Genomic DNA, 26185 nt, shown 5'->3' with positions numbered 1-26185 from the left:
GTCCCCTGGCCACCTCCTCCCCATCCTCTAGGCCATGCATGGACATTGCCTTCCCCAGGACCTTTCCCCATCTTCCCATAACTGAGTCCATGCCCTTCTCTCTTCCCATCGGCACACTCAGTAGCTTCCCTGACTACAAGCTCCGCGAGAGAAGGGCCTGTGTGTTTCATCCACTGTTGTCTCTCCGGTGCCCAGCACTTGGTGGATCTGAGCTTCCACTGGGGAGATGATGGCAGATGTGAGTTCAGAGGAACAGGAGTTGATCTCAGTGGAATATAAGCTGAGCTTATACTTCCACTGCAGGATGCAGTGTCAGGCAGTGGTTGAATGTGGCCCTGGAGCCGGGCTGCCTGAGTGGGTCATTATCTATTGCTGTGGAACAAATGTTCCCCAAATGTAGTGATACAAAACTGCCTTTTCATGCTCATGGACACTGGGTCAGGAATGCAGGTAGAGCACAGTAGGAACAGCCGGTTGCTGGGTGACCGTATCTGAGGCCTCAGCTGGGAAGACTCGACAGCTTAGGGCCGCAAGCATCCCCAGGCTTGTTGGCTCACACGCAGGTGCTAGCTGCCGGCTGGAACCCAGCTGCGCTGTTGACTAAAATACCTCACATGGCACCCTCCTATTGTTTGTGGTAGCTGGGCTCCCAGAGTGAGCCTCCCAGGAGAGCCAGGCGGAAGCCTGCTCACCTTGTGTGACCTGGCCTCAGCACATGGTGTTCCTGCTGCTGAAGTCACAGCCTTCCTGGCTTCAGGAGGAGGGAACACATCCCACATCTCCATGGGCAAAGTCACAGTTGAGCTGGACATGATGGCTCATACCTGTAATCCCAGCTACTCAGGAGGCTGAGCCAGGAGGATCGCTTGAGCCCAGGAGTCTGAGATCAGCTCGGCAACCTTGCAAGATCCTATCTCAAAATTAAAAAAAAAAAAAAAAAAGACATAAGACAGGAAATATTGTGGCTGTTTTTGCTCGTTTGTTTTTACATAGCCTTGAAGTATATTTTATTGATCAGGGACAGCAAGGAAAATATAATAGTGTGTAAGCATCCCATTGCTTCTGTAACAAATTGCCACAAATTTAGTGGCACAAAACAACATTAACTTATTACAGTTGCAGGGGTCCAGAGTCTAAAAGCAAGGCTGGGCCGCATTCATTTTGGAGTCTCAGGAGGAACGTGCCCCCGCTTGCCTTTTCCAGCTTCTGGAAGGCTGCCCAGCCCCCCAACTTCACTCCACCTCCCTTCTGCTATCGTCATAGCTCCTCTTCCCAGTCACCTTCTTGTCTCCCCGTGGGACTGTTGATTACGTTTGGGATGTGGCTGTCTTTTTAAATCCAATCTGCTACTTGCTATCCACATAAGCTCTTGGTGCCTTAGTTTCCCATCAGTGAAATGGAGATGATAATTTCTGCCTCCCCCCAGAGTTGGAGTGAGGCTTAAAGGAGTTAACACATGGAAAGCACATGTTATGTGATACATATATTTTTGTTTTTTAGTTTTTGGGTTTTTTTGTTTTTGTTTTTGTTTTTGTTTTTTTGAGCTGGAGTCTCTGTTGCCCAGGCTGGAGTGCAGCAGCACGATCTCAGCTCACTGCAACCTGTGTCTCCTGGGTTCAAGCGATTTTCCTGCCTCAGCCTCCTGAGTAGCTGGGATTACAGGTGCCTGCCACCACGCCCAGCTAATTTTGTATTTTGAGTAGAGACGGGATTTCACCATGTTGGCCAGGCTGGTCACGAACTCCAGACCTCAGGCGATCTGCCCCCTTGGCCTCCCAAAGTGCTGGGATTACAGGTGTGAGCCACCGTGTCCGGCTGATATATATATTTTGGAAGACGAGAGTTTATACTCATGTCTGTTGGCTACAGGGAGCCGTTGAAGATCTTAAAGTGAAAGAGTGCTACGGGGAAAAGTTGGCTGAGGTGGCTTACTCCGGCCTTTTCTCTGAGTGACACCTTCTTTCCCCAGAGCCTTCCCTGGACTCTGAGATGACTTCCAAGCTGAAGAGCTATGAATTCCGGGGAAGCTCTTTCCAGGTGACCCGAGGGGACTATGCGCCGATCCTCCAGAAGGTGGTGGAGCAGCTGGAGAAAGCCAAGGTTGGACTGGCTGGGGGCTGAGGGGTGCGGGCTGAGGACCCCTCTGGGCAGCAAAGCTGGTGTGGAGGTGGGTTGACCTCACACAAGGCTGACCGACTCCTGCTCACTCAGGTGTATGCAGCCAACAGCCACCAGGGGCAGATGCTGGCCCAGTATATAGAGAGCTTCACCCAGGGCTCCATCGAGGCCCACAAGAGGGGCTCCCGCTTCTGGATCCAGGACAAAGGCCCCATCGTGGAGAGGTGAGGCGCCAGCTCCACCCCACCCGCCCCCTCCTGCCCACCCCTCCTCCACCTCTGCCCTTCTCTCCCCCAGTTACATCGGGTTCATCGAGAGCTACCGTGACCCCTTTGGTTCCCGAGGAGAATTTGAAGGTAACTCCCTCGGGGAGGAGGAGGTCAGTCACAGTTCTTTCCCCCACATCCAAGTCCACGTTTCCAGTGTCCCCTGATGGTTCTCCCCACCCCCACTCAGCCATAACCATAACAATAACAACAGCCATGGTAAATAAACACCATTTACAGTGTATTGGGTACTGTTGTAAGAAGCTTAGCTATATTAACTAATTTAGAGTTCATCACCCCATGAGGATGTTTATCCTCACTTAACAGGTGTGAGCACTGAGGCCAGTTGGGGGGTGACCTGGAAACTCTGGCTCTGAACTACTTTGCTGTGCTGCCTCTGGTGTCTGGTCAGGGCACAGGCTTCAGGTAGACATGTGCCTCCTAAGCCCAGCTTCACCATTCCCAGGCTGTGTGACCTTGGGCCAAATAGCCTGACCTCAGCACCAGTGCGGTTAGGATGCAGACTGCTGCACTCAGTGGCCGGAAGCAGGATGAACATTGTGACTGGACCTGACCCGGGGCTGTCATCCCAGGCTGGTAGCAGGCTGCCTCGGCCCCCAACCCCTTCCCCAGGGGACCCACCTGTGCAAGGCAGGGCATCCAGCCTGAGGATTCAGCCACTTCTCTGACTGCCCTAATCCTCCCCAGCCGCTAGATGTAGAAGAGTCTGAGCATCTGCCTGCTAAAGCCAGAGAGATTAGTCTGGGAGGAGAGCACGCAGCCTGCTGGGGCTCGGGTGAGCCCCTAGACCCAGGCCCAGGGAGAAGGGGCAGGCGGCCCAGGGGCCTGAGCAGGAGACAGGTTTGTGCAGTTGCAGCTTTCCTGTCCAGGTCCTGACCTAGTAGGGCCCAGGCCTGGGTCACTGCTGTCCCCAGCTGCCAGCCCAGGGTAACTGCATACAGTAGGCATTCAGTACATGCGTGATGGCTGGAGTAGGGTGAAGTGAGAGCCCTCCTGGAACCCTGCCAAGCCACAGCTCCCTCCCTCCCCTGCAGGTTTCGTAGCTGTGGTGAACAAGGCCATGAGTGCCAAGTTTGAGCGGCTAGTGGCGAGCGCAGAGCAGCTGCTGAAGGAGCTGCCCTGGCCCCCAGCCTTTGAGAAGGACAAGTTCCTCACCCCCGACTTCACCTCCCTGGATGTTCTCACCTTTGCTGGCTCCGGCATCCCTGCTGGCATCAACATCCCCAACTGTAAGTGTCGGCAGGCTCAGCTCCCGAGCCCCAGAAGCCTCCTTTTAGAGTCGTCCCTCCCTCTCCACACACACACACTCTCCACAAACTGCACTGTGCCTCTTGTCTGTGACCTTTGACCCTTGCCTCTTCTTCCTGGTCCTTCTCTGCCTTCTCCAGACGATGACCTGAGGCAGACGGAAGGCTTTAAGAATGTGTCGCTGGGGAATGTGCTGGCTGTGGCCTACGCCACGCAGCGGGAGAAGCTCACCTTTCTGGAGGAGGATGACAAGGTGGATGCCAGCAGTTGGAGGGTCGGGGCTGGGCCTCACCTTCCTCAGCGGACTCGGGAAGGCAGACAGCCCAGAGCAGTAGAGAGGAAAGCACACAGCTTCCGTCCTGGCTCAGCCACTTCCCAGCCACGTGACCGTGCGGACTTTGGAGCCTCGGTTTCCTCTCGGGTCACACTAGGGAGGCATCCCTCCCTTCCTTCTGGGTTGTTGCAAGGATGAGATGGGCTGTGGGGTGGAGCACAGTTGGCCTTTATCAAGTACATGCACTGAGATGGGCCCTTGGCCCAGGGGAGGGGAGGCCGACAGGCTCTGTGGCCAGGGCTGGCCAGTGGACAGCGCAGGTCTCTGCTTGTCTTGGCAGGATCTGTACATCCTCTGGAAGGGGCCCTCCTTCGATGTGCAGGTGGGCCTGCATGAGCTACTGGGCCATGGCAGCGGCAAGCTCTTCGTACAGGTAAGAAGGCAGCGGCCAGCACTGGCACCCCAGCCCACAGCTCCACTCCCCACAACCTGCCCTACCCAGTGGTGAAGCTGCTGTAGCCTCTGCCCTCAGGGGCTGTGGGTTGGGTGGGGAAAACGGCCCCTTAAGCAGAAAAGACCCTGTCTTGCCCTTCCTCAAGATGTCCCAGGAGCTCAGATGCCTGGGTGTAGAGCCTGGGTGTAGAGGGCCCTCCAGGACAGTTCAGCTGCTGTTCCTCACATCAGGAGGAATTGCTTGGCTCAGGTTAAGGAAGCACACCCTAAGGGCGTGGCTCCAGCAGCCCCAGGACAGACAATGGGGATAGGGGCCGTCTCTGGGTGCTCCCATCTGAGGCAGCAGTGCTATCTTTGTTTGTGCTGCTGTTCCGTGGAGCCTGGGCTTTTCCAGGGATCGTAGGGAGCCACTTCTCCCCAGAGCAGCCCCTTCTTGCCAGCCAGCCAGAGTGACTGGAGTCCCCTCCACACCTACCCAGGGAATATGGAAACACAGACAACGTTTTATGGGGGGCTGAAAAGCTGATGTAGACCCCCAGCATGGAGATGACCAGAAGTGGGGTGGGGTGTGGCCCCTCCCTTCCGAGGGTGGGGTTCTTGGTGGGCCCTGCTTCTTGGGTGTGGGGCTGCTTCTCTGGATGAGGAAGGGCTGGAACTGGGCCCCGGGGCCAGGAGGATGCGCAGAACAGCTGCTGAGGCAGCAGGCTGGCGAAACGCCTTGTCCAGACTTTATCCAAGCTGTGTGTGGCCTTGGATAAGTCAGCTCCTTCACCAAGCCTCAGTTGGCCCATCTGTAAAATGAGATTCCTGACCCCTGTTGTGTGGGCTGTTGTGAGGAGTAAAGGTGAAGACAGTAAGCCCTGACACACAGTAGATCCTCAGCAAACAGGTATTAGTGTTGAGAGACAGTGTCCACGGAGGTTGTGTGCTCTGACTCCAGTTTGGGGCTCTTAGGCTCCAAGCCTCAGTTTCCTCGTCTGTGAAGTGGGATAATAGTAGCACTGTCCTCGGAAGATGGTTGTGAGGGTTAAAAGGACGCTGCATGAAAGACGCGTGGCATGCAGTGGGAGTGGCAATGCCAGGAGCCGGGCCAGAAGCCTGTGGTGGGCACAGCTGGGCTCTCTGGCCCACCCACTGCAGCATCTCCTACTGGGGTCTGGAGACACCAGATCTGGGTCGTCACAGGACTTGGGGCAAGTTCCTCGACTGGCCCTTGGTTCTCCTCTCTGTGCGGTGGGGTAGGCATCTCTGGTTTTCACGTTCCTGATGGCTCTGAGGAGGCAGCCAGCATCACAGGGCTCAAGGCTGTGCAGGCATCAGTGTGTGGACGGACCTGCTGCTCCTGCGTTCCTGCTTGCCTTCCTGAGCCACTCTCTGGGCCCGTGGATTCTGGTGCTGGAGGCCTGGATCCAGCTGGGGGTGCCTTTCCCTCACCCACCCTGTATTCTGCAGGATGAAAAAGGAGCATTCAACTTTGACCAGGAGACAGTGATCAACCCAGAGACGGGCGAGCAGGTGAGGGAGGCCTCAGTGGAGCCCCAGGGTACTGGGAGGGTGGGTACAGGTGGGGTGGGGCAGTGGCCACCCTAAGCCTGACAGTGGAGCTCTTTTTCCAGATTCAGAGCTGGTATCAGAGCGGGGAGACCTGGGACAGCAAGTTCAGCACCATCGCCTCCAGCTACGAAGAGTGCCGGGCTGAGAGCGTGGGCCTCTACCTCTGTCTCCACCCGGAAGTGCTGGAGTAAGAGCAGCAAGGCCAAGGGGTGGGCTGTCCCGGTGCAGTGGCCAGCCCTGGGGGCATGGAGGGTGGGTGGTGGCAGCCGGTGGAATGGGGACAGGGCAGCCTCTGACCATCCTGCCACCTGCCTGCCCCTCTCACAGGATCTTTGGCTTTGAGGGGGCTGATGCAGAGGACGTGATCTACGTGAACTGGCTCAACATGGTTCGGGCCGGGCTGCTCGCTCTGGAGTTCTACACACCTGAGGCCTCCAACTGGCGACAGGTGGGGCCTGGGTGGGGCCCCCAGGAGGCGGAAGGGAGCCTGCAGTGGGCGCCAAGATCAGGGTGCAAGGGTGGGACTGCTGTACCTTTAAGGCAGACGAACAGGGTTTAATGCCAGACTCCACTGTTTGGGGGGCAAGTCACATCACTCTCATGAGCCCTAGAATTCCTCTCTGTGAAGTGGGAGTAGGACTCTCCCCGGCCACCATTTCACAGTGAATCAGATGAGGTGATTTTATTAGGACTCCTCGCAGTTGACGCACTCTGTGCCACACACAATTCTAAGCGCCCTCCATGAATTCACTACACCAGGAGGTAGATGCTGTTGTTATCCTCATTTTAGAGAAGAGGAAGTTGAGGCACAAGGAGATGAAGCAACTTGCTACTAGGTGGCAGAGCCAGGATTCGCATCTATACGGTGCCTCCAGGGCCATTTGGTGCCACGGCTCCATTTTGTGTCCTTTGGACATGGGGTAAGTGATATAAATTTTTTTTCTTTTTCTTTTTTTTTTTTTTTTTTTTTTTTTTTTTTTGAGAGGGAGTCTCGCTCTGCCGCCCAGGCTGAAGTGCAGTGGCCGGATCTCAGCTCACTTCAAGCTCCGCCTCCTGGGTTTACGCCATTCTCCTGCCTCAGCCTCCCGAGTAGCTGGGACTACAGGCGCCCGCCACCTCGCCCGGCTAGTTTTTTGTATTTTTTAGTAGAGACGGGGTTTCACCGTGTTAGCCAGGATGGTCTCGATCTCCTAACCTCGTGATCCACCCGTCTCGGCCTCCCAAAGTGCTGGGATTACAGGCTTGAGCCACCGCGCCCGGCCTTCTTTTTTTTTTTTTTGAGACAGAGTCTCGCTTTGTCACCAGGCTGGAGTGCAGTGGCGTGATCTTGGCTCACTGCAACCTCCGGTCCCGGGTTCAAGCGATTCCCCTCCCTCAGCCTCCTGAGTAGCTGGGACTACAGGCGCATGCCACCTCGCCCGGCTAATTTTTTGTATTTTTTAGTAGAGACGGGGTTTCACCGTGTTAGCCAGATTGGTCTCGATCTCTTGACCTTGTGATCCACCCGCCTCAGCCTCCCAAAGTGCTGGGATTACAGGCGTGAGCCACCGCGCCCCGCAAGCAATAGAAACTTTTTGACAAAATCAAATGGGTGTGGTTTGAGGAGGTGATGTGACATCATTCAGGGCACACAAATGTGGGTCTGAGTTGTGGCTCTTCCTTTACTAGCTGTGTGTCCCTAAGGAAGTCCATCCACTTCTCTGGGCCTCTGTTTTATCATCTGCAAACTGGGGATAATGACGCTTACTTGGTTCCCCTTTTGAGCACAAACAAGGTTGTGGAGGAGAAAGTGTTTGGGGACCCTGGAGGGGGTAGCTGCTGTCCTCAGTGGGGGATCTGGAGCAGCAGGGATCACGGTAGGTGACATGGGGAGCATGGGCACCAGGTCCTACCTGGAAATGGCCTCCCTGTCTCCAAGGGCAGCCTGCTCTCTCTGTTAGCAGAGGAAGGAGGAAGCATTTGAGGGGAGGGGAATAAGCAGAAAAGGACCCACAGGGTCGGGGAGAATGACAATAACAGTTGCCAATAAATGAGCAACTGGGACCAAGGACCAAGCCTAGGACCATGCACTTGATACGGGCTACAAATGCTGTCTTTCCCCGCCCCGGCAGGCCCATATGCAGGCCCGGTTTGTGATCCTGAGAGTCTTGCTGGAGGCTGGCGAGGGACTCGTTACCATCACTCCCACCACAGGCTCTGATGGGCGCCCAGATGCCCGGGTCCGCCTCGACCGCAGCAAGATCCGGTCTGTGGGCAAGCCTGCTCTAGAGCGCTTCCTGCGGAGACTTCAGGTAAGCAAAGGCCTCTCGCCTGGCTGGGCCCCTGTCAACCTCTCTAGGGGCAGAGTGTTACCATGTGCCAGGAATGGAGAATAAGCTGTGAACAGTTTCTTATGCTGCAGTAAGGAAAGGTAGCCAGTAAACATGTGAGCACACCGGGTGCCTCACGCCTGTGATCCCAGCACTGTGGGTGGCCGAGGAGGGCGGATCACTTGAGCTCAGGAGTTCGAGACTAGCCTGGGCAACGTGGCAAAACCTCGTCTCTACAAAAAATACAAAAATTAGCCAGGCATGGTAGTGCGCGCCTGTAGTTCCAGCTACTCCAGAAGCTGAAGTGGGAGGATCACTTGAGCCTGAGAGGTCGAGGCTGCAGTGTGCTATGATTGTACCACTACACTCCAGCCTGGGTGACAGAATGAGATCCTATCTCTAAAAAAAAAAAAAAAAAAAGGAATAAGGACATCTTTTATTTATTTATTTGTTTGTTTGTTTGTTTGTTTTTGAGACAGAGTTTTGCTCTTGTTGCCCAGGCTGGAGTACAATGGCACGATCTCGGCTCACTGCAACCTCCTGCCAGGTTCAAGTGATTCTCCTGCCTCAACCTCCCGAGTAGCTGGGATTGCAGGCTCCCGCCACCACGCCCGGCTAATTTTTGTAGTTTTAGTAGAGATGGGGTTTCACCATGTTGGCCACGCTGGTCTTGAACTCCTGACCTCAGGTGATCCACCCACCTTGACTCCCAAAGTGCTGGGATTACAGGTGTGAGGCAACACGCCCAGCCAGGACATCTTTAAGAATGAAGGACATTTTTAGACAAACAAAAACAGTTTACCATTAACAAACCGCCAGTAACAACACTTCTACAGGATATAATTTAGGAAAAAGAAACAGCCCCAGAGAGAAGGTTGGATAAGCCATAAGAAATATGGCTGAGTGATGCTGAGAGTAAATATACAATATGAACTTTGTATACCAATAAAAATGCTCAGTTTGGCTGTGTGTGATGGCTTATACCTGTAATCCCAGCACTTTGGTAGGCTAGATTCCTTGAGTCTAGGAGTTCAAGACCAGCCTAGGCAACATAGTGAGACGTCATCTCTACAAAAAATTTAAAAAATAGCCAAGTGTGGCTGGGCGCGGTGGTTCATGCCTGTAATCCTGGCACTTTGGGAGGCTGAGGCGGGCAAATCAACTGAGGTTGGGAGTTCGCGACCAGCCTGACCAACATGGAGAAACCCCATCTCTACTAAAAATACAAAATTAGTCGGGTGTGGTGGTGCACAGCTGTAATCCCAGCTACTCAGGAGGCTGAGGCAGGAGAATTGTTTGAACCCAGGATGTGGAGGTTGTGGTGAGCCAAAATCGGGCCACTGCACTCTAGCCTGGGCAACAAGAGCGAAACTCCATCTCAAAAAAAATAAATAAATAAAAAATAGCCAAGTGTGGTGATGCACGCCTGTGGTCGTGGCCACACAGGAGGCTGAGATGGGAGGATTTCTTGAGCACGGGAGGTAGAGGCTGCAGTGAGCCATGATTGCCACTGCACTCTAGCCTGGGCGACAGAGCTAGATTCTGTTTCTAAAAGAAAAAGAAAAGATAACATATTGATCAAAAGTTACCGTAAAGAAGGTGTCAAGTGTTACACTAGGATAGGATATTTACAACACATATGGTTAGTCCCCGCTTATCCACAGTTTTGCTTTCTGCGGCTGCAATTAGCTGCAATAAAATACAACAAGATTTTTTAGGCTGGGTATGGTGGTTCACGCCTGTAATCCCAGCACTTTGGGAGGCCCAGACGGGCTGATCACCTGAGGTCAGCAGTTCAAGACAAGCCTGGCCAACATGGCGAAACCTTGTCTCTACTAAAAATAGAAAAATTAGCTGGGCATGGTGGCAGGTGCCTGTAATCCCAGCCACTCAGGAGGCTGAGGTATGAGAATCACTTGAATCTGGGAGTTGGAGGTTGCAGCGAGCCAAGATTGCGCCAGTGCCCTCCTGCTTGGGTGACACAGTGACACACTGCCTCAAAAAGAAAAAAAAGATATTTTGAGAGACAGGCTGTATTCACCTAACTTTTATTGCATTATTTTGTTACATTTGTTCTATTTTATTAGTAGTTATTGTTAATCTCTTCCTGTGTCTAACTTATAAATTAAACTTTCTCATAGGTGTGTATGTATGGTGAAAAAACAGTGTATATATAGGGCCCTGTACTACATGGTCTTGGAACATATCCTCCATGTATCTGTGGGGGCTACTGTACTAACAAAGGGCTCATATCTAAAATACATAAAGAACTTTTCAGCCGAGCACAGTCGCTCACGCCTGTAATCCCAGCACTTTGGGAGGCCGAGGCAGATGGATCACTTGAGGTCAAGAGTTTGACGGCCGGGCGCGGTGGCTCAAGCCTGTAATCCCAGCACTTTGGGAGGCCGAGACGGGTGGATCACGAGGTCAGGAGATCGAGACCATCCTGGCTAACACGGTGAAACCCCGTCTCTACTAAAAATACAAAAAAAAAAAAAACTAGCCGGGCGAGGTGGCGGGCGCCTGTAGTCCCAGCTACTCCGGAGGCTGAGGCAGGAGAATGGCATGAACCCGGGAGGCGGAGCTTGCAGTGAGCTGAGATCCGGCCACTGCACTCCAGTCTGGGCGACAGAGCGAGACTCCGTCTCAAAAAAAAAAAAAAAAAAAAGAGTTTGAGACCAGCCTGGACAACATGGTGAAACCCGTCTCTACCAAAAATATAAAAAATTAGCCGGGCGTATTGGCAGGCTCTTGTAATCCCAGCTACTCAGGAGGCTAAGGCAGGAAAATCGCTCAAACCTGGAAGGTGGAGGTTGCAGTGAGCTGAGATCATGTCACTGCACTCCATCCTGGGCAACACAGCGAGATTCTTTTTCAAAAAATAAATAAAGAAAAAACTTTAAAAAAAAAAAGTGAGGGAGAAAAGATAGCCCAACAGCAAATAAGCAAAAATGAACAGAAGAGAAAAATGAATCGCCCTTGACCAACTAAGGGAAGATGCTCAACCTCGTTAGTCATTAGGCAAGCTCGATCTAAGCTGCATAAGTTACAACTGATACCCACCAGCATGACAGAAATTAATAACTGCCAGCATCCACTTAGTAGACTGAGCAATGAGGACTGCCACCCACTGCTTTTGGAAGGCTGAATTACATACGAATTTCAAGAAAGAGCAGCATCATCTCTTAAAGTTGTGCATTCCTGTCACCTACACAGAATCAGTTCTGGAAAAACTTGCATCTGTTCATCAGGAGACATACAGGGATGTTCACATCTGCATTATTAGCAAAAAGCACCGGCTGGGCGTGGTGGCTCACGCCTGTAATACCAGCACTTTTGGAGGCCGAGGTGGGCAGATCACCTGAGGTTAGGAGTTCAAGACCAGCTAGGCCAACATAATGAAACCCCTTCTCTACTAAAAATAAAACATTAGCCGGGTGTGGTGGCATGTGCCTGTAGTCCCGGCAACTCGGGAGGCTGAGGCAGGAGAATCACTTGAACCCGGGAGGTGGAGGTTGCAGTGAGCCGAGATCGTGCCACTGCACTCCAGCCTGGTGACAGCGAGACTCCATCTCCAAAAAAAAAAAAAAAAAAGTACAATATCAAGGATAGTGGTTTCCTTAGATGGGGGCAGCCACAGAGTGCAGTCAAGCAGAAGCAGCAGAACTAACTCTGAGGTGAGGTGGGGGTTGTATGAGTGCCTGTTTTTCTTTTTGGTGTTTTTTTTTTTTTTTTTTTTTTGAGACGGAGTCTCACTCTGTTGCCCAGGCTGGAGTGCAGTGGCCAGATCTCAGCTCACTGCAAGCTCCGCCTCCCAGGTTTACGCCATTCTCCTACCTCAGTCTCCCGAGTAGCTGTGACTACAGGCACCCGCCACCTCACCCGGCTAGTTTTTTGTATTTTTTAGTAGAGACGGGGTTTCACCAGGTTAGCCAGGATGGTCTTGATCTCCTGACCTCGTGATCCGCCCGTCTCGGCCTCCCAAAGTGCTGGGATTACAGGCTTGAGCCACCATGCCCGGCCTTGGTGGGTTTTTTTTTTGTTTGTTTGTTCGTTTGTTTTTGAGATGGAGTCTCACTCTGTCGCCCAGGCTGGAATGCAGTGGCAAGTTCTTGGCTTATTGCAGCCTCCGTCTCTCGGGTTCAAGCGATTCTCCTGCCTCAGCCTCCCAAGTAGCTGGAATTACAGGCACATGCCACCACACCCAGCTAATTTTTTTTTGTTTGTTTGTTTTTGAAACGGAGTCTCGCTCTGTCGCCCAGGCTGGAGTGCAGTGGCTGCGATCTCGGCTCACTGCAAGCGCCACCTCCCAGGCTATTCTCCTGCCTCAGCCTCCCGAGTAGCTGGGACTACAGGCGCCCACCACGGTGCCCAGCTAATTTTTTGTATTTTTAGTAGAGACGGGGTTTCATCGTGGTCTTGATCTCCTGACCTCATGATCCGCCCACCTCAGCCTCCCATAGTGCTGGGATTATAGGCATGAGCCACCATGCCCAGACTTTTTTTTTTGAGACAAAGTCTCACTCTGTTGCCCAGGCTGGAGTGCAGTGGCACGATCTCGGCTCACTACAACCTCCGTCCCCCAGGTTCACCCCATTCTCCTGCCTCAGCTTCCCGAATAGCTGGGACTACAGGTGCCTGCCACCACGCCTGGCTAATTTTTTGTATTTTCAGTAGAGACAGCTAAAAGATACCATGTTAGCCAGGATGGTCTCCATCTCCTGCCCTCGTGATCCACCCACCTCAGCCTCCCAAAGTGCTGGGATTACAGGCGTGAGCCATTGTGCCTGGCCAAACTTTTTGTATTTTTAATAGAGACGGGGTTTCACATTGTTAGCCAGGATGGTCTCGATCTACTGATCTCATGATCTGCCCGCCTCGTTCTCCCAAAGTGCTGGGATTACAGGCATGAGCTACTGCGCCCGGCCCCAGTGTCTGTTTTAATATTAATTACGGTATACATACTTTATCTTTTTTTTTTTTTTTTTTGTGAGGCAGAGTCTTGCTCTGTCGCCCGGACTGGAGTGCAGTGGCCAGATCTCAGCTCACTGCAAGCTCCGCCTCCCGGGTTTTTACGCCATTCTCCTGCCTCAGCCTCCCGAGTAGCTGGGACTACAGGCGCCCGCCACCTCGCCCGGCTAGTTTTTGTATTTTTAGTAGAGACGGGGTTTCACCGTGTTAGCCAGGATGGAACTTTATCTTGTATGTGTAAGAAATGTTTTATTTTATTTTTATTTTATTTATTTATTTATTTTGAGATGGAGTCTCACTTTGTCACTCCATCAAAGTGAGATGGAGTCTCACTTTGACACCCAGGTGTCACCCACTTTGTCACTCAGGCTCGAGTGCAATGGTGCAGTCTTGGCTCACTGCAACCTTCACCTCCTGGATTCAAGCGATTCTCCTGCCTCAGCTTCCTGAGTAGCTGGGACTACAGGCACCACCATCATACCCAGCTAGTTTTTGTATTTTTGTAGAGACAGGGTTTCACCATGTTGTCCAAGCTGGTCTTAAACTCCTGACCTCAGGTGGTCCGCCTGCCTCGGCCTCTCAAAGTGCTGGGATTACAGGTGTGAGCCACCACACCCAACCAGAAATGTTTTATTTTATAAAGGGTAATGGTCATACCTGCCTTGTTTACATGTCAAATGAGATAATCAAATGAGAAACATTAGCTTTAATTTTGTGGGCATTTACTCTGTGCTAATCATTGATCTGTGTTTCTCACTCATTCAGCGCATTAACACTGTGAGAGAGCAGAACTATTCCTGTTTATAGATATTCCTATTTAGGTATTAATGATAGAGTGGTTTAGTAACTTGTCCGAGGTTACACGGCCTGTGACAGGGCCCAGCATTTTGCAGGATGTCTTAGTCCATTTGGTGCTGTTGTAACACACCAAAATACCAGAGGCTGAGTGATTTATAAAGAACAGAAATTGGCTAGGTGTGGTGGCTCACACCTGTAATCCCAGCACTTTGGGAGGCCAGGGCAGGGTAGATCACGAGGTCAAGAGATGGAGACCAGCCTGGCTAACACAGTGAAACCCCATCTTTACTAAAAATACAAAAAAATTAGCTGGACGTAGTGGCATGCGCCTGTAGTCCCAGCTACTCGGGAGGCTGAGATAGGAGAATTGCTTGAACCCGGGAGGCGGATGTTGCAATGAGCCAAGATTGTTCCATTGCACTCCAGGCTGGGTGACAGAGTGAGACTGTCTCAAAAAAAAAAAAAAAAAAAAAAAGTTTTTGGGCGCGGTGGCTCATGTCTGTAATCCCAGCACTTTGGGAGGCTGAGGCGGGCGGATCACAAGGTCAGGAGATCAAGACCATCTTGGCTAACACGGTGAAACCCCATCTCTACTAAAAATACAAAACGTGCCGGGCGCGGTGGCTCAAGCCTGTAATCCCAGCACTTTGGGAGGCCGAGACGGGCGGATCACGAGGTCAGGAGATCGAGACCATCCTGGCTAACATGGTGAAACCCCGTCTCTACTAAAAATACAAAAACTAGCCGGGCGAGGTGGCGGGCGCCTGTAGTCCCAGCTACTCGGGAGGCTGAGGCAGGAGAATGGCGTAAGCCCGGGAGGCGGAGCTTGCAGTGAGCTGAGATCTGGCCACTGCACTCCAGTCCGGGCGACAGAGCGAGACTCCGCCTCAAAAAAAAATAAATAAATAAATAAATAAAAAATAAAAAATAAAAAATAAAAAATAAAAATACAAAACGTTAGCTGGGTGTGGTGGTGGGTACCTTTAGTCCCAGCTACTGGGAGGCTGAGGCAGGAGAATACCGTGGACCCAGGAGGCGGAGTTTGCAGTGAGCCAAGATCGCACCACTGCACTCCAGCCTGGGCAACAGAGCGAGACTCTGTCTCAAAAAAAAGAAAAAAAGAACAGAAATTTATTTCGGACAGTTCTGGAGGTGGGGAAGTTCAAGATCAAGGCAACACCTAGTTCATTGTCTGGTGAAGGCTGCTCTCCTCTTCCATCCAAGATGATACCTTGTTGACGAATTATTTGGAGGAGAGGAATGGAAGGAATGCTGTGGCCTCACATGATAGAAGGCAAAATGGCAACAGGGCCAAACAGGCATGAAGGCTGTTTTCCTTTTTCTTTCTTTTCCTTTTTTTTAACATAGTGAGGTCTCACTATGTTAACCAGGCTGGTCTCAAACTCCTGAGCTCAAGTAATCCTCTAACATCGGCCTCCCCAAGTGCCCAGGATTGCAGGCATGAGCCACCATGGCTGGCCTTTTATTTATTTATTTATTTTTTCCATAGAGATAGGGTCTTGCCACATTGTCCAGGCTGGTCTCAAACTCCTGGGCTCAAGTGATCCCTGCCTCCTCCTCCCAAGGTACTAAGATTACAGATGTGAGCCACCACACCCAGCTTGAAGTCTCTTTTATAAGGGCCTTAATCCCATTCATGAGGAAGGAGCCTTAATGGTTAAGTTGAAACTTAACCGTAAGTTTCAACACCGGAATTTTGGAGGGGACACATTCAAACCATAGCACAGACTGTCCAGGGCTGACCAAAATCAGCTGTGGCCTGTGGCAGAGCCCTGTGGACACCGGGTAAGTGCCCATCCTAGACATTTACTCCATCCTTCCCACAGGTGCTGAAGTCCACAGGGGATGTGGCCGGAGGGCGGGCCCTGTACGAGGGGTATGCGGCGGTCACTGATGCGCCCCCGGAGTGCTTCCTCACCCTCAGGGACACGGTGCTGCTGCGTAAGGAATCTCGGAAGCTCATCGTTCAGCCCAACACTCGCCTTGAAGGTAATGGACTCTTGGGCTCCCTTGATGAGCACCACACAGGGCCCTCTGGGAAGCAATAAGAACCCATCCCAGGGCTCAGGGAGAGCAGCCTGGGATGGCCCTTCCCTTTCTGCCAGGGTCCTTCCCATGCCAAACCTCAGGCCCTAATCTTGGTATCGGTCACCACCCACCACCCCCCGACACACACACAGTCATGAGTTGTAAGACAGTGACAGAAGATTTGAAGAATACCACCAGAGCAGGGGATAGCAAAACATGCAGACTTAGGGGGAAGCCAGGCATTTGTACCAAAGAATTAGACCTGTTGGGTACCCAGGCTGGGGGTCAGGTCAGGAGGGAGCTGGGACCCAGCAAGCCTAGTGAAACCCAGGGGACAGTATGACTTGGTTGCATCCGGCATGGTGATCAACAGCTGCATCATCCCTCTTCCTTCTCAAGCGACAATTCCGGAGCCTAGCCCTGGCCACACGGTGCTTGTATCTTTTGAATTCAAACCCCCTGTGGACCCAGCCCCTTACTGCCTTCATTTTCCTCTCACCCCTTGATTCATCTTTCCTGCTACTTGTCACTTGAGACACTTAAGATGATGGTGTTATGGAGTGGTTAGAGCGCCAGCTTCAGAACCGCCCTGTGACCTTGGCCTAGTCATTTGACCTTTCTAGACTTGGGTGTCTTCATTCATAAAGCCACTGCGGACTGCTTGCTGATATTATAGTGAACCTGAATTCCTTCTTAGAGTTTCTAAGTGCTTTCTGGGGATTAACCTTTTAAATCCTCACAATAGCCCAATAAGGTAGGTATTTTTGTTATCCCCATTTTACAGGTAAGGAAACTGAGGCACAGAGAGTAATTTGCACAAGGCTTATGCCTTTTTAGTGGAGAAGCCAAGAGTCAAATTAAGAGTGGTTGAGTCAGGCATGGTGGCCCCTGCCTGTAGTCCCAGCTGCTTGAAAGGGTGAGGTGGGAGGATCGCTTGAGCCTAGGAGTTCAAGACTGCAGAGCAAGACCTCAACTCTTAAAAAAAAAAAAAAAAAAAGCATTGTCCTGTGCAGTTCTGAGGGTTAAATAGAATAATATTTGTAAAAAGTCATTACCTATTATTGGTGGGGAAAAAGCATTTATTTATTTGTTTTTTGGGTGGGTTTTTTTTTTTTTGAGATGGAGTCTCACTCTGTCTCCCAGGCTGGAGTGTAGTGGTGCAATCTTGGTTCACTGCAACCTCCGCCTCTGAGTTCAAGTGATTCTCCTCCCTCAGCCTTCCGAGTAGCTGGGATAACAGGTGCCTGCCACCACACCCAGCTAATTCTTTTTTTTTTTTTTTTTTTGAGACGGAGTCTCGCTCTGTCGCCTAGGCTGGAGTGCAGTGGCACGATCTCGGCTCACTGCAACCTCCGCCTCCTGGGTTCATGCCATTCTCCTGGCTCAGCCTCCCAAGTAGCTGGGACTACAGGCACACGCCACCACCCCCGGCTAATTTTTTGTATTTTTAGTGGAGACGGGGTTTCACCATGTTAGCCAGGATGGTCTCGATCTCCTGACCTCGTGATCCGCCCACCTCAGCCTCCCAAAGTGGTGGGATTACAGGCGTGAGCCACTGCACCTGGCCACTAATATTTGTATTTTTTTTTTTTTAAGTAGAGACAGGGTTTTACAATGTTGGCTAGGCTGATCTTGAACTCCTGACCTCAAGTGATCCTCCCGCCTTGGCCTCACAAAGTGCTGGGATTACAGGTGTGAGCCACCGCACCCGTCCTTATTTGTTCATTTTTAGTTTTGTTTATTTATTTATTTATTTTTTGAGACAGGGTCTCACTCTGTCACCCAGGCTCTAGTACAGTGGTGTGACCTTGGCTCACCGCATCCTCTGCTTCCAGGGCTCAAGTAATTCTGTAGCCTCAGCCTCCCGAGCATCTGGCACTACACACCCAGCTAAGTTTTGTATTTTTTTGTAGAGACAGGATTTCTCCATGTTGGCCTGGCTGGTCTCAAACTCCTGAGCTCAAAGTGATCCACCCCCCTCGGCCTCCCAAAGTGCTGGGATTACAGGCGTGAGCCACCATGCCTGGTGGAAAAAGCTTTTATTTTATTTTATTTCTTTCTGAGATGGAGTTTTCCTCTTGTTGCCCAGGCTGGAGTGCAATGGCGCAATCTCGGCTGACTGCAACCTCTGCCTCCGGGGTTCAAGCGATTCTCCTGCCTCAGGCTCCTGAGTAGCTGGGATTACAGGCATGTGCCGCCATGCCTGGCTAATTTTTGTATTTTTAGTAGAGACGGGGTTTTGCCATGTTGGCCAGGCTGGTCTTGAACTCCGGACCTCAGGTGATCTGCCCTCCTCGGCCTCCTAAAGTGCTGGGATTACAGGCGTGAGCCACCGTGCCCGGCTGGAAAAAGCATTTATTAAGACGCTCATTCTAGATGCTTTTCCGTGCCCTCCAGAGGCTTCCTGGAATTTGGCCCCAACCCTTGCCATCCTCACCACCTCTTCTCTGGCTTACTGTACTCCGGGCTCCCGACCCTTCTGTTTCTTCTACCCACTGAGCTCGCTCCACTCCTACAGCCTTTAAATAGGCTGTTCTTGCTGCTTGGCATGATCTTCCTCCAGATCTTTGCCTGTCTGGTTCTTTTTGTCCTTCAGCTCCTTGTAAAATGGCACCTTGTGAGAGAGGTTGTCTCTGACCCCTCAACCTAAAGTAACTGCTTCAGTCCCTCTCTATTCTGCCACCCAGCTTTATTTTCTTCATGTGCCCATCACGCTTGCCCATTTTCTTGGTGGTCATATCTCATGATGGGAGGAGCAGCACACGCGAGTGCCTCATGCACAGCCTAGCACGTTGGAGTTGCTCAGTGGCTGTCGAATGAGTGCATTAACAAATCATGCCAGCCACATGGACAGTACCATCAATTGCTTTGATATGTCTAGCCCTGTGCGAGCCATGGGGGAGCCACTGGGGACCCGGAGGTGATCACAGCTCATTGGGGATGATAAGATATGGAGATAAATAATCATACAAGGGAAGTGTTACTGAGCAGCCAAAAGATATAAACAGAACTCTGAACACTTAGAGGAGGGAAGATCGCATCCATCTTTAAGAGGATCCGGGAATGTTCTGGGGAGGAAGTGGTGGTCCCCACTAGATCTGAAGAACAGGTTGGATTTTCAAAGGCTGTGATGGTGATGCACTGTAAAAACTTTTTTTTTTTTTTTTTTTTTGAGGTGGAGTCTCACTCTGTCCCACAGGCAGTGGTGAGATCTCGGCTCACTGCAACCTCCGCCTCCTGAATCAAACAATTCTCCAGCCTCAGCCTCCTGAAAAGCTGAAATTACAGGCGCCCACCAACATGCCTGGCTAATTTTGTATTTTTAGTAGAGCTGGGGTTTCACCATGTTGGCCAGGCTGATCTCAAACTCCTGACCTCAAGTGATCCACCTGCCTCAGCCTCCCAAAGTGCTGGGATTACAGGCGTGAGCCACCACACCCAGCCAGGTCACTGTAATAGTTTTCTATGGATTAACTCCTAACAACCCAGAGAGAAATGGTTATTATCCTCATTTTTCAGCTGGAAAATGAGGCACAGAGGGGCTGTGTATTTGCCTGCGGTCACACAGCTTTTGGGTGGCACAGCCAGAACTTGAACTCCAGAGCCTGTGCTCTTTGCTGCTGTACAGCTTGCAATGTCATGGAACATGACAAGTTGCAGAGAGAGGCTAGAGCAGTTGAAATGTGTTTGAGGGCAGTGCTTCCCGGGAGTATTCAGGGGACCCTCAGAACAGCCCATTTAACAAATTGGTAAACAGGCTCGGAGATAATGATGCCATGGTGGCTACCATTTGTTGAGCTTTGATATGTGACTATGTTATCACCACAGCTCCTTTACAGATGAGGAGACTGAAGCTTAGGAGGTGGGGAAACTTGCCCCAGGTCCCACAGTAGACAGATGAAGTCATTGCTGGACTGTGAGCTTCAGGACACCAAGGACAGTATCTGTTTCACCTAGTGTGGCACCTGGTGTAAATCTTTTATTATTTATTTATTTATTGAGGTGGAATCTCACTCTGTTGCCCAGGCTGGAGTGTAGTGGCATGATCTCCACTCACTGCAACCTCTGCCATCCAGGTTCAAGCGATTCTGCAGCCTCAGCCTCCCGAGTAGCTGGGACTACGGGCACGTGCCACCACGCCCAGCTAATTTTTTTTGTATGTTTAGTATAGACAGTGTTTCACCATGTTGGCCAGGCTTGTCTTAAACTCCTGACCTCAGGTGATCCTCTCGCCCCGGCCTCCCAAGGTGCTGGGATTACAGGCATGAGCCACCGTGCCCAGTCTAAATCTTTATTTGACTGACTGAATGAATGAAAGCAGCAATGCATTTAATACTCCCCCTGTAGTATTTCCTTCCTCACAGGGTTAGTGTAAAGAGTAAATTAAGTAATTAACCTAAAACGTAGAGCACAGGTTCGTTTTGGCAGAGCTCAGTAAGAAACAGCTGCTGCTGTGATTGTGATTATTAAGACTATTATGATGATTCAGTTTCCCTATTCAGACCTTTCCCTGCTGCTGTTTTATCTCCATCTCCTCCCCAGACTCAGACGTGCAGCTTCTGGAATACGAGGCCTCAGCTGCTGGCCTCATCCGATCCTTCTCCGAGCGTTTCCCAGAGGATGGACCCGAGTTGGAGGAGATCCTCACACAACTGGCCACAGCTGATGCCCGATTCTGGAAGGGCCCCAGTGAGGCCCTATCTGGCCAGGCTTGAGGAAGATGTGTGGCCTCTCCCCCAACTCCAAGAAACCAAGGCTGCAAGTGGCCCTCCATTCGTGTGTGTTTTTAGGGGCTGGGGAGGGGGAGGGGCAGGAGCTTGGACCTTGGTACTACCTCAGCTGAGGGTGGTGACACTAACCCCTTACATTTGTCAGCACTTTCCAGCTTGCCAAGTGCTTCCCCTCTGTGAGCTCATTTCATCTGCACTGCCATACCTGGAGTGAGCAAGACAGGGCTCACCATCCTGTCTACCAGATGAGGAAATGGCAGTTCTGAGAAGTCACTGGTCTAGATTCCACAGGTGGCACGTGACAGCTAGGGTTCAAAATGTTCTCACCTAATCCAGTGCTCCTCACATATTAATTTTATAACCAGACAAATAAATATTAGAGACAACCACCATATTTGTGTGGCTCCTCCTTGCCTTTGTCTGTCTTCTCATTTGCTCCCAGCAGAGTGATGGGCTCAAGGCCTGGGGAGGGAGCAAGAAGGGCCATTTTTAGCCTCCCTTCCACAACAGGATGTTGACATTATCTCTAGATGAGGATATGCAGTCACAGAGCTGAACATAGCACAATTTTTGCAGCTCTCCTTTGTGGCATTCTTTGCATTTTTAAATGTTCCGGGGCCGGGCGCGGTGGCTCACGCCTGTAATCCCAGCACTTTGGGAGGCCGAGGCGAGCAGATCACGAGGTCAGGAGTTTGACACCAGCCTGGCCAATATGGTGAAACCTCGTCTCTACTAAAAAATAAAATAATTAGTTGGGCATGGTGGCTACTGTAATTCCAGCTACTCGGGAGGCTGAGGCAGGAGAATCGCTGGAACCCGGGAGGCGGAGGTTGCAGTGAGCTGAGATCGTGCCATTGCACTCCAGCCCTGGCGACAGAGCAAGACTCCATCTCAAAAAAAAAAAAAAAAATTGTGGGAATCTACAAACTCAACTTAAGTCAGAATCCTCTGCATTTGCCCCATAACCCTCATGTTTTGTTTCTCTGGGCCTGGACCTCTACAGTAAGGCAGCAAGACAGGACCTGACCCCTTTTCAACCGAGTAACCATGAAGATGGAGACAGGAGGAGTTTGTTTTGCTGCTCATAAATGCTAGAAGGGGCTTCTTTCCAACCCTGGAAGCCAGAGGGCCCTGTAGCTGACCCAGAGACTGTAAGACCCAGACGCCTGGAAAGGCGGCTCTGACTAGGAAGGAGCAAAAATAAATAAGCTGGGAGAGATTCCTCAACCCAGGAGGGTGGCCAGCGCGTCCTCCTCAGCCTGGGAGGGAAAGCTTGGCACCCGGAACCTTTGTACTCGCGCTTCCCAGCGCTCGGGCACTATTGGGCGTTACGCGGCGGCGTGGGAGGGGCCGGTTGCCAGGACGACGCCTGCGAAGATGGCGGCTGCGTCCTCATCGGATTACGACGGCTGCGGAGCTGAGAGGTGAAAGTGGGGCCCCTCAAGGCTTCTTTTCCCACCCGTGTAAAGAGGGTCCCTTGGTCCCCGGGTTCTGGGCTCCTGCTGTTCTCGGGCAGTCTGGAAGGACTCTTATAGAGGTCAAATAGGGAAACCGAGGCCTAAGATGTGCATATGTGTGTCTGGAGGTCGCTCGGTGAGCCAGTGGCGGAGCCTGGACTTGTACCCAGACGTTCTGTATCTTATGTTCAGAGTGACCTGTACCAGCTTACTCAAAGTTTTCTTCCCCTCCCATGGGACTCACTCCCCAACTCTTTCCCCCACTCCCAGCAATGAGGCCAATTCGAAATGGTTGGATGCGCACTACGACCCAATGGCCAACATCCACACCTTTTCTGCCTGCCTAGGTGAGTCTCTGGAACCAGGAACCCTGGGTTCTAGTGGGATGGGGAGTCAGACAATGGTCCTGTAGTGAAGCCTCTGGGATATCTGAGACCCTGGTTTTGGCCCTTTTGTTTTCCAGCGCTGGCAGATTTGCATGGGGATGGGGAATACAAGGTAAGCATATCACCCTAGCAGGAGAGTTGAGCATAGGGGGATGCACCCAGAAATGAGATTTCCCGACGGCTGAAAAGAGGCCCAGCATACTCTGGAATTCAGATATACTGTGAAAAAGCACATTTAGCGTTAAATTTTGTTTTTATGTGGAAAGTGAGGAGAACGTATTAATTTCATAATACAGACTGCAGAAAGTAAAGCAGATCAAATATTTCTGGGGATTCTACTAAGACAAAGCCTCTTACTTTAGTTAACATGATTTCCTTGTTGGATGGGCAAATCCCTTGGTTGGCAGGGGGCGGCATTAGAATCTGGAGGGAAAGTAAAAGGGAGGGAAGTGAATGTTTTATGTTTATCAAAAGATTTTAAGATTGGCCATGAGCAGTCAATTGTTGAAGCTGGATAATGGGATATATGGGGGTTCACTATATCTCTTTACTTTTGTATGTGAATGAAAATTTTCCATAGTAAAAATGTTAAATTTTAAATTTAATTTTAAGGCCAGCATGGTGGCTCACACCTGTTATCCTAGCACTTTGGGAAGCTGAGGCGGGTGGATCACTTGAAATCAGGAGTTCAAGACCAGCCTGTCCAACATGGTGAAACACCATCTCTACTAAAAATACAAAAATTAGCCAGGCATGGTGGTGGGCACCTGTAATCCCAGCTACTTGGGAGGCTGAGGCAGGAGAATCGGTTGAACCCAGGAGGTGGAGGTTGAGTAAGCTGAGATCATGCCACTATACTCCAGCCTGGATGACAGAGTGAGACTCCATTTAAAAAATATATATATATATATAAAATTTTAAATAAAAAAAATATTTTTAAATAAATATATAATTTTAAATAAAAATGTAAATAAAGTTTAAAAGACGTAAATTTTTTAAAGGTAGAGAAATATATTCGGATAAAAGAAAGGAAGTTAGCATGGATTCAGTATCCATTTCTGGACTAGACCTTCCGTGGAGGCACATAAACATAGATTTTATTTATAGGCCGGGTGCGGTGGCTCAAGCCTGTAATCCCAGCACTTTGGGAGGCCGAGACGGGCGGATCACGAGGTCAGGAGATCGAGACTATCCTGGCTAAGATGGTGAAACCCCGTCTCTACTAAAAAATACAAAAAACTAGCCGGGCGAGGTGGCGGGTGCCTGTAGTCCCAGCTACACGGGAGGCTGAGGCAGGAGAATGGCGTAAACCCGGGAGGCGGAGCTTGCAATGAGCTGAGATCCGGCCATGGCACTCTAGCCCCGGCGGCAGAGCGAGACTCCGTCTCAAAAAAAAAAAAAAAAAAGATTTTATTTATTCCCATTTTGTGAATGGGAAAATAGTTTCAAAGAGGTTAAGTTTACTTAATTTGTAACTGGGTCTGTTTGATTTCAAGTCTTGTGGTTTTTCACCATAGCTCACTCACCATGGGCAACGACACCACAATAGATAAATCATGTGGATAGCTAGAAGATTGTCCTGGAATCCTCCCCCACATAGAGAGTGCAATAGGACTCAGTGGTTTTTGCCCCCAAATTCCTATCCATAATGCATTCAGTAATTCAGCAAGTGTATAGTGAGTCCCTACTGTGTGTCAGGCATTGTTGGGACTCTACACTTAGAAATGCATCAGCATGTAGTCAGGAGGATATACAGACACTGTCAACAATTATTCCATGATATTGATTGAACACCTAGTTAGTATTTGGCTAAAATAGTAGAGGGGAAGGGAAGTAGTGAGGGAAGAGAAACCACAGACACAGTAGCTAATAAGAAATGTTAGCCAGGCGCAGTGGCTCACGCCTGTAATCCTAGGACTTTAGGAGGCCAAAGCAGGTGGATCACGAGGTGGAGTTCAAGACCAGCCTGGCCAACATGGTGACACCCCATCTGTACTAAAATACAAAAATCAGCCAGGTGGCGGGCTCCTGTAATCCCAGCTACTTGAGAGGCTGAGGCGGGAGAATGACTTGAAACTGGAAGGCGGAGGTTTCAGTGAGCTGAAATCACGCCATCACACTCCAACCTGGGTGACAGAGCGAGACTCCGTCTTAAAAAAACAAAAGAAAGAAATGTTAAATACCTTCACATAATAGAATGTTTAATGGCTAGTTTATTCACCTTTGAGTCCCAGCATCTAGCCCAGTGCCTGGCACAAAGTTGGTACTTGATAAATATTTGTGAGGAAGTGAGTAGATGCTAAAATTGAACATGTGGAAAGTATTATGGGAGCGCCAATGAGAACAATAGATTCTATCTGGAGGCACCAGGAAGCAGTAATGTGTAAACCGGGCATTTAAGGATGAATGAAGTCTATCAAGAAGTCAAGGATGAGAGGACGGGGAAGGCATTTCAGGTAGAAGAAACAACAAAAGCAGAGGCACAGAGGCTTAGAAGTTCATAGCATACTTGGAAAGAATAAATGTGAAGTTAGAAAGTTGAGGCCCATATAAAATAACTAGCACATAAAAAAGTAGTTAAGATTATGGCTTTGGGTTCAGACAGACCTAGCTCTACCACTTTATAGCTGTCTGACTTTACTTAACCTCGCTAAGACACAGCTTCCTCATCTGAGAAATGAGGCTAATAATGGTACCTGCTTCACAAGGTTGTTGAAAGCCGGGTGTAGTGGCGCACATCTGTAGTCCTAGCTGCTTGGGAGGCTAAGGTGGGAAGATCGCTTAAGCCCAGGAGTTCGAGGCTGCAGTGATCCATGATTGCACCACTGCACTCCAGCGTAGGTGACAGAGCAAGACCCAGTCTCTTAAAAATAATAAGATTGTCAGCCGGGTGCAGTGGCTCACGCCTGTAATCCCAGCACTTTGGGAGGCCAAGGCGGGCGGATCACAAGGTCAGGAGATCGAGACCATCCTGGCGAACACAGTGAAACCCCATCTCTACTAAAAATACAAAAAAAATTGGCCGGGCGCGGTGGCTCAAGCCTGTAATCCCAGCACTTTGGGAGGCCGAGACGGGCGGATCACGAGGTCAGGAGATCAAGACCATCCTGGCTAACACGGTGAAACCCCGTCTCTACTAAAAAAATACAAAAAATTAGCCGGGCGAGATGGCGGGCGCCTGTAGTCCCAGCTACTCGGGAGGCTGAGGCGAGAGAATGGCGTAAACCCGGGACGGGGAGCTTGCAGTGAGCTGAGATCCGGCACTGCACTCCAGCCTGGGCGACAGAGCGAGACTCCATCTCAAAAAAAAAAAAAAAAAAAAAAAAAAAATTAGCCGGGCCTGGTGGCAGGCGCCTGTAGTCCCAGCTTCTTGGGAGGCTGAGGCAGGAGAATGGTGTGAACCTGGGTGGCGATGGAGCTTGTGGTGAGGGGAGATCGCGCCACTGCACTCCAGCCTGGGAGACAGAGCGAGACTCCATCTCAAAAATAATAATAATAATAAGATTGTCAAGAGGGTTAAATGAAAGGACGCATGCAGTTTCTGATGTGGT

General features: G+C 50.7%; 2 protein-coding genes across 10 annotated transcripts in view; both read left to right on the top strand.

Moving 5' to 3' along the window:
- The window catches only part of DPP3 (dipeptidyl peptidase 3), a 32240-nt gene extending 11056 nt beyond the window's left edge, over window positions 1–21184 (top strand). For 4 of the 6 annotated variants that reach the window (XM_033205690.1, XM_033205689.1, XM_033205687.1 and 1 more), the window contains 13 exons: window positions 1970–2100; window positions 2212–2342; window positions 2416–2497; window positions 3093–3180; window positions 3440–3634; window positions 3794–3906; window positions 4268–4360; window positions 5833–5895; window positions 5997–6121; window positions 6262–6382; window positions 8046–8225; window positions 15860–16022; window positions 20604–21184. In XM_033205690.1, coding sequence (XP_033061581.1) covers window positions 1970–2100; window positions 2212–2342; window positions 2416–2497; window positions 3093–3180; window positions 3440–3634; window positions 3794–3906; window positions 4268–4360; window positions 5833–5895; window positions 5997–6121; window positions 6262–6382; window positions 8046–8225; window positions 15860–16022; window positions 20604–20776 — 1658 coding nt within the window. In that variant the 3' untranslated portion in view covers window positions 20777–21184. The remainder of the gene's footprint in view (window positions 1–1969; window positions 2101–2211; window positions 2343–2415; window positions 2498–3092; window positions 3181–3439; window positions 3635–3793; window positions 3907–4267; window positions 4361–5832; window positions 5896–5996; window positions 6122–6261; window positions 6383–8045; window positions 8226–15859; window positions 16023–20603) is intronic. The other 2 variants (XM_033205692.1, XM_033205693.1) reach the window with 1 other exon arrangement.
- Window positions 21185–22105: 921 nt separating this feature from the next.
- BBS1 (Bardet-Biedl syndrome 1) overlaps window positions 22106–26185 on the top strand; it is a 28602-nt gene continuing 24522 nt past the window's right edge. For 2 of the 4 annotated variants that reach the window (XM_033205696.1, XM_033205694.1), the window contains exons 1-3: window positions 22107–22215; window positions 22519–22595; window positions 22712–22746. In XM_033205696.1, coding sequence (XP_033061587.1) covers window positions 22169–22215; window positions 22519–22595; window positions 22712–22746 — 159 coding nt within the window. In that variant the 5' untranslated portion in view covers window positions 22107–22168. Of the gene's footprint in view, window positions 22222–22518; window positions 22596–22711; window positions 22747–26185 lie in introns of all 4 variants that reach the window. The other 2 variants (XM_033205697.1, XM_033205695.1) reach the window with 2 other exon arrangements.

Source organism: Trachypithecus francoisi, unplaced genomic scaffold, assembly GCF_009764315.1.
Source record: "Trachypithecus francoisi isolate TF-2019V2 unplaced genomic scaffold, Tfra_2.0 Lachesis_group8, whole genome shotgun sequence".
Lineage (NCBI taxonomy): Eukaryota > Metazoa > Chordata > Mammalia > Primates > Cercopithecidae > Trachypithecus > Trachypithecus francoisi.
This window is presented reverse-complemented; position numbering and strand designations above follow the sequence as displayed.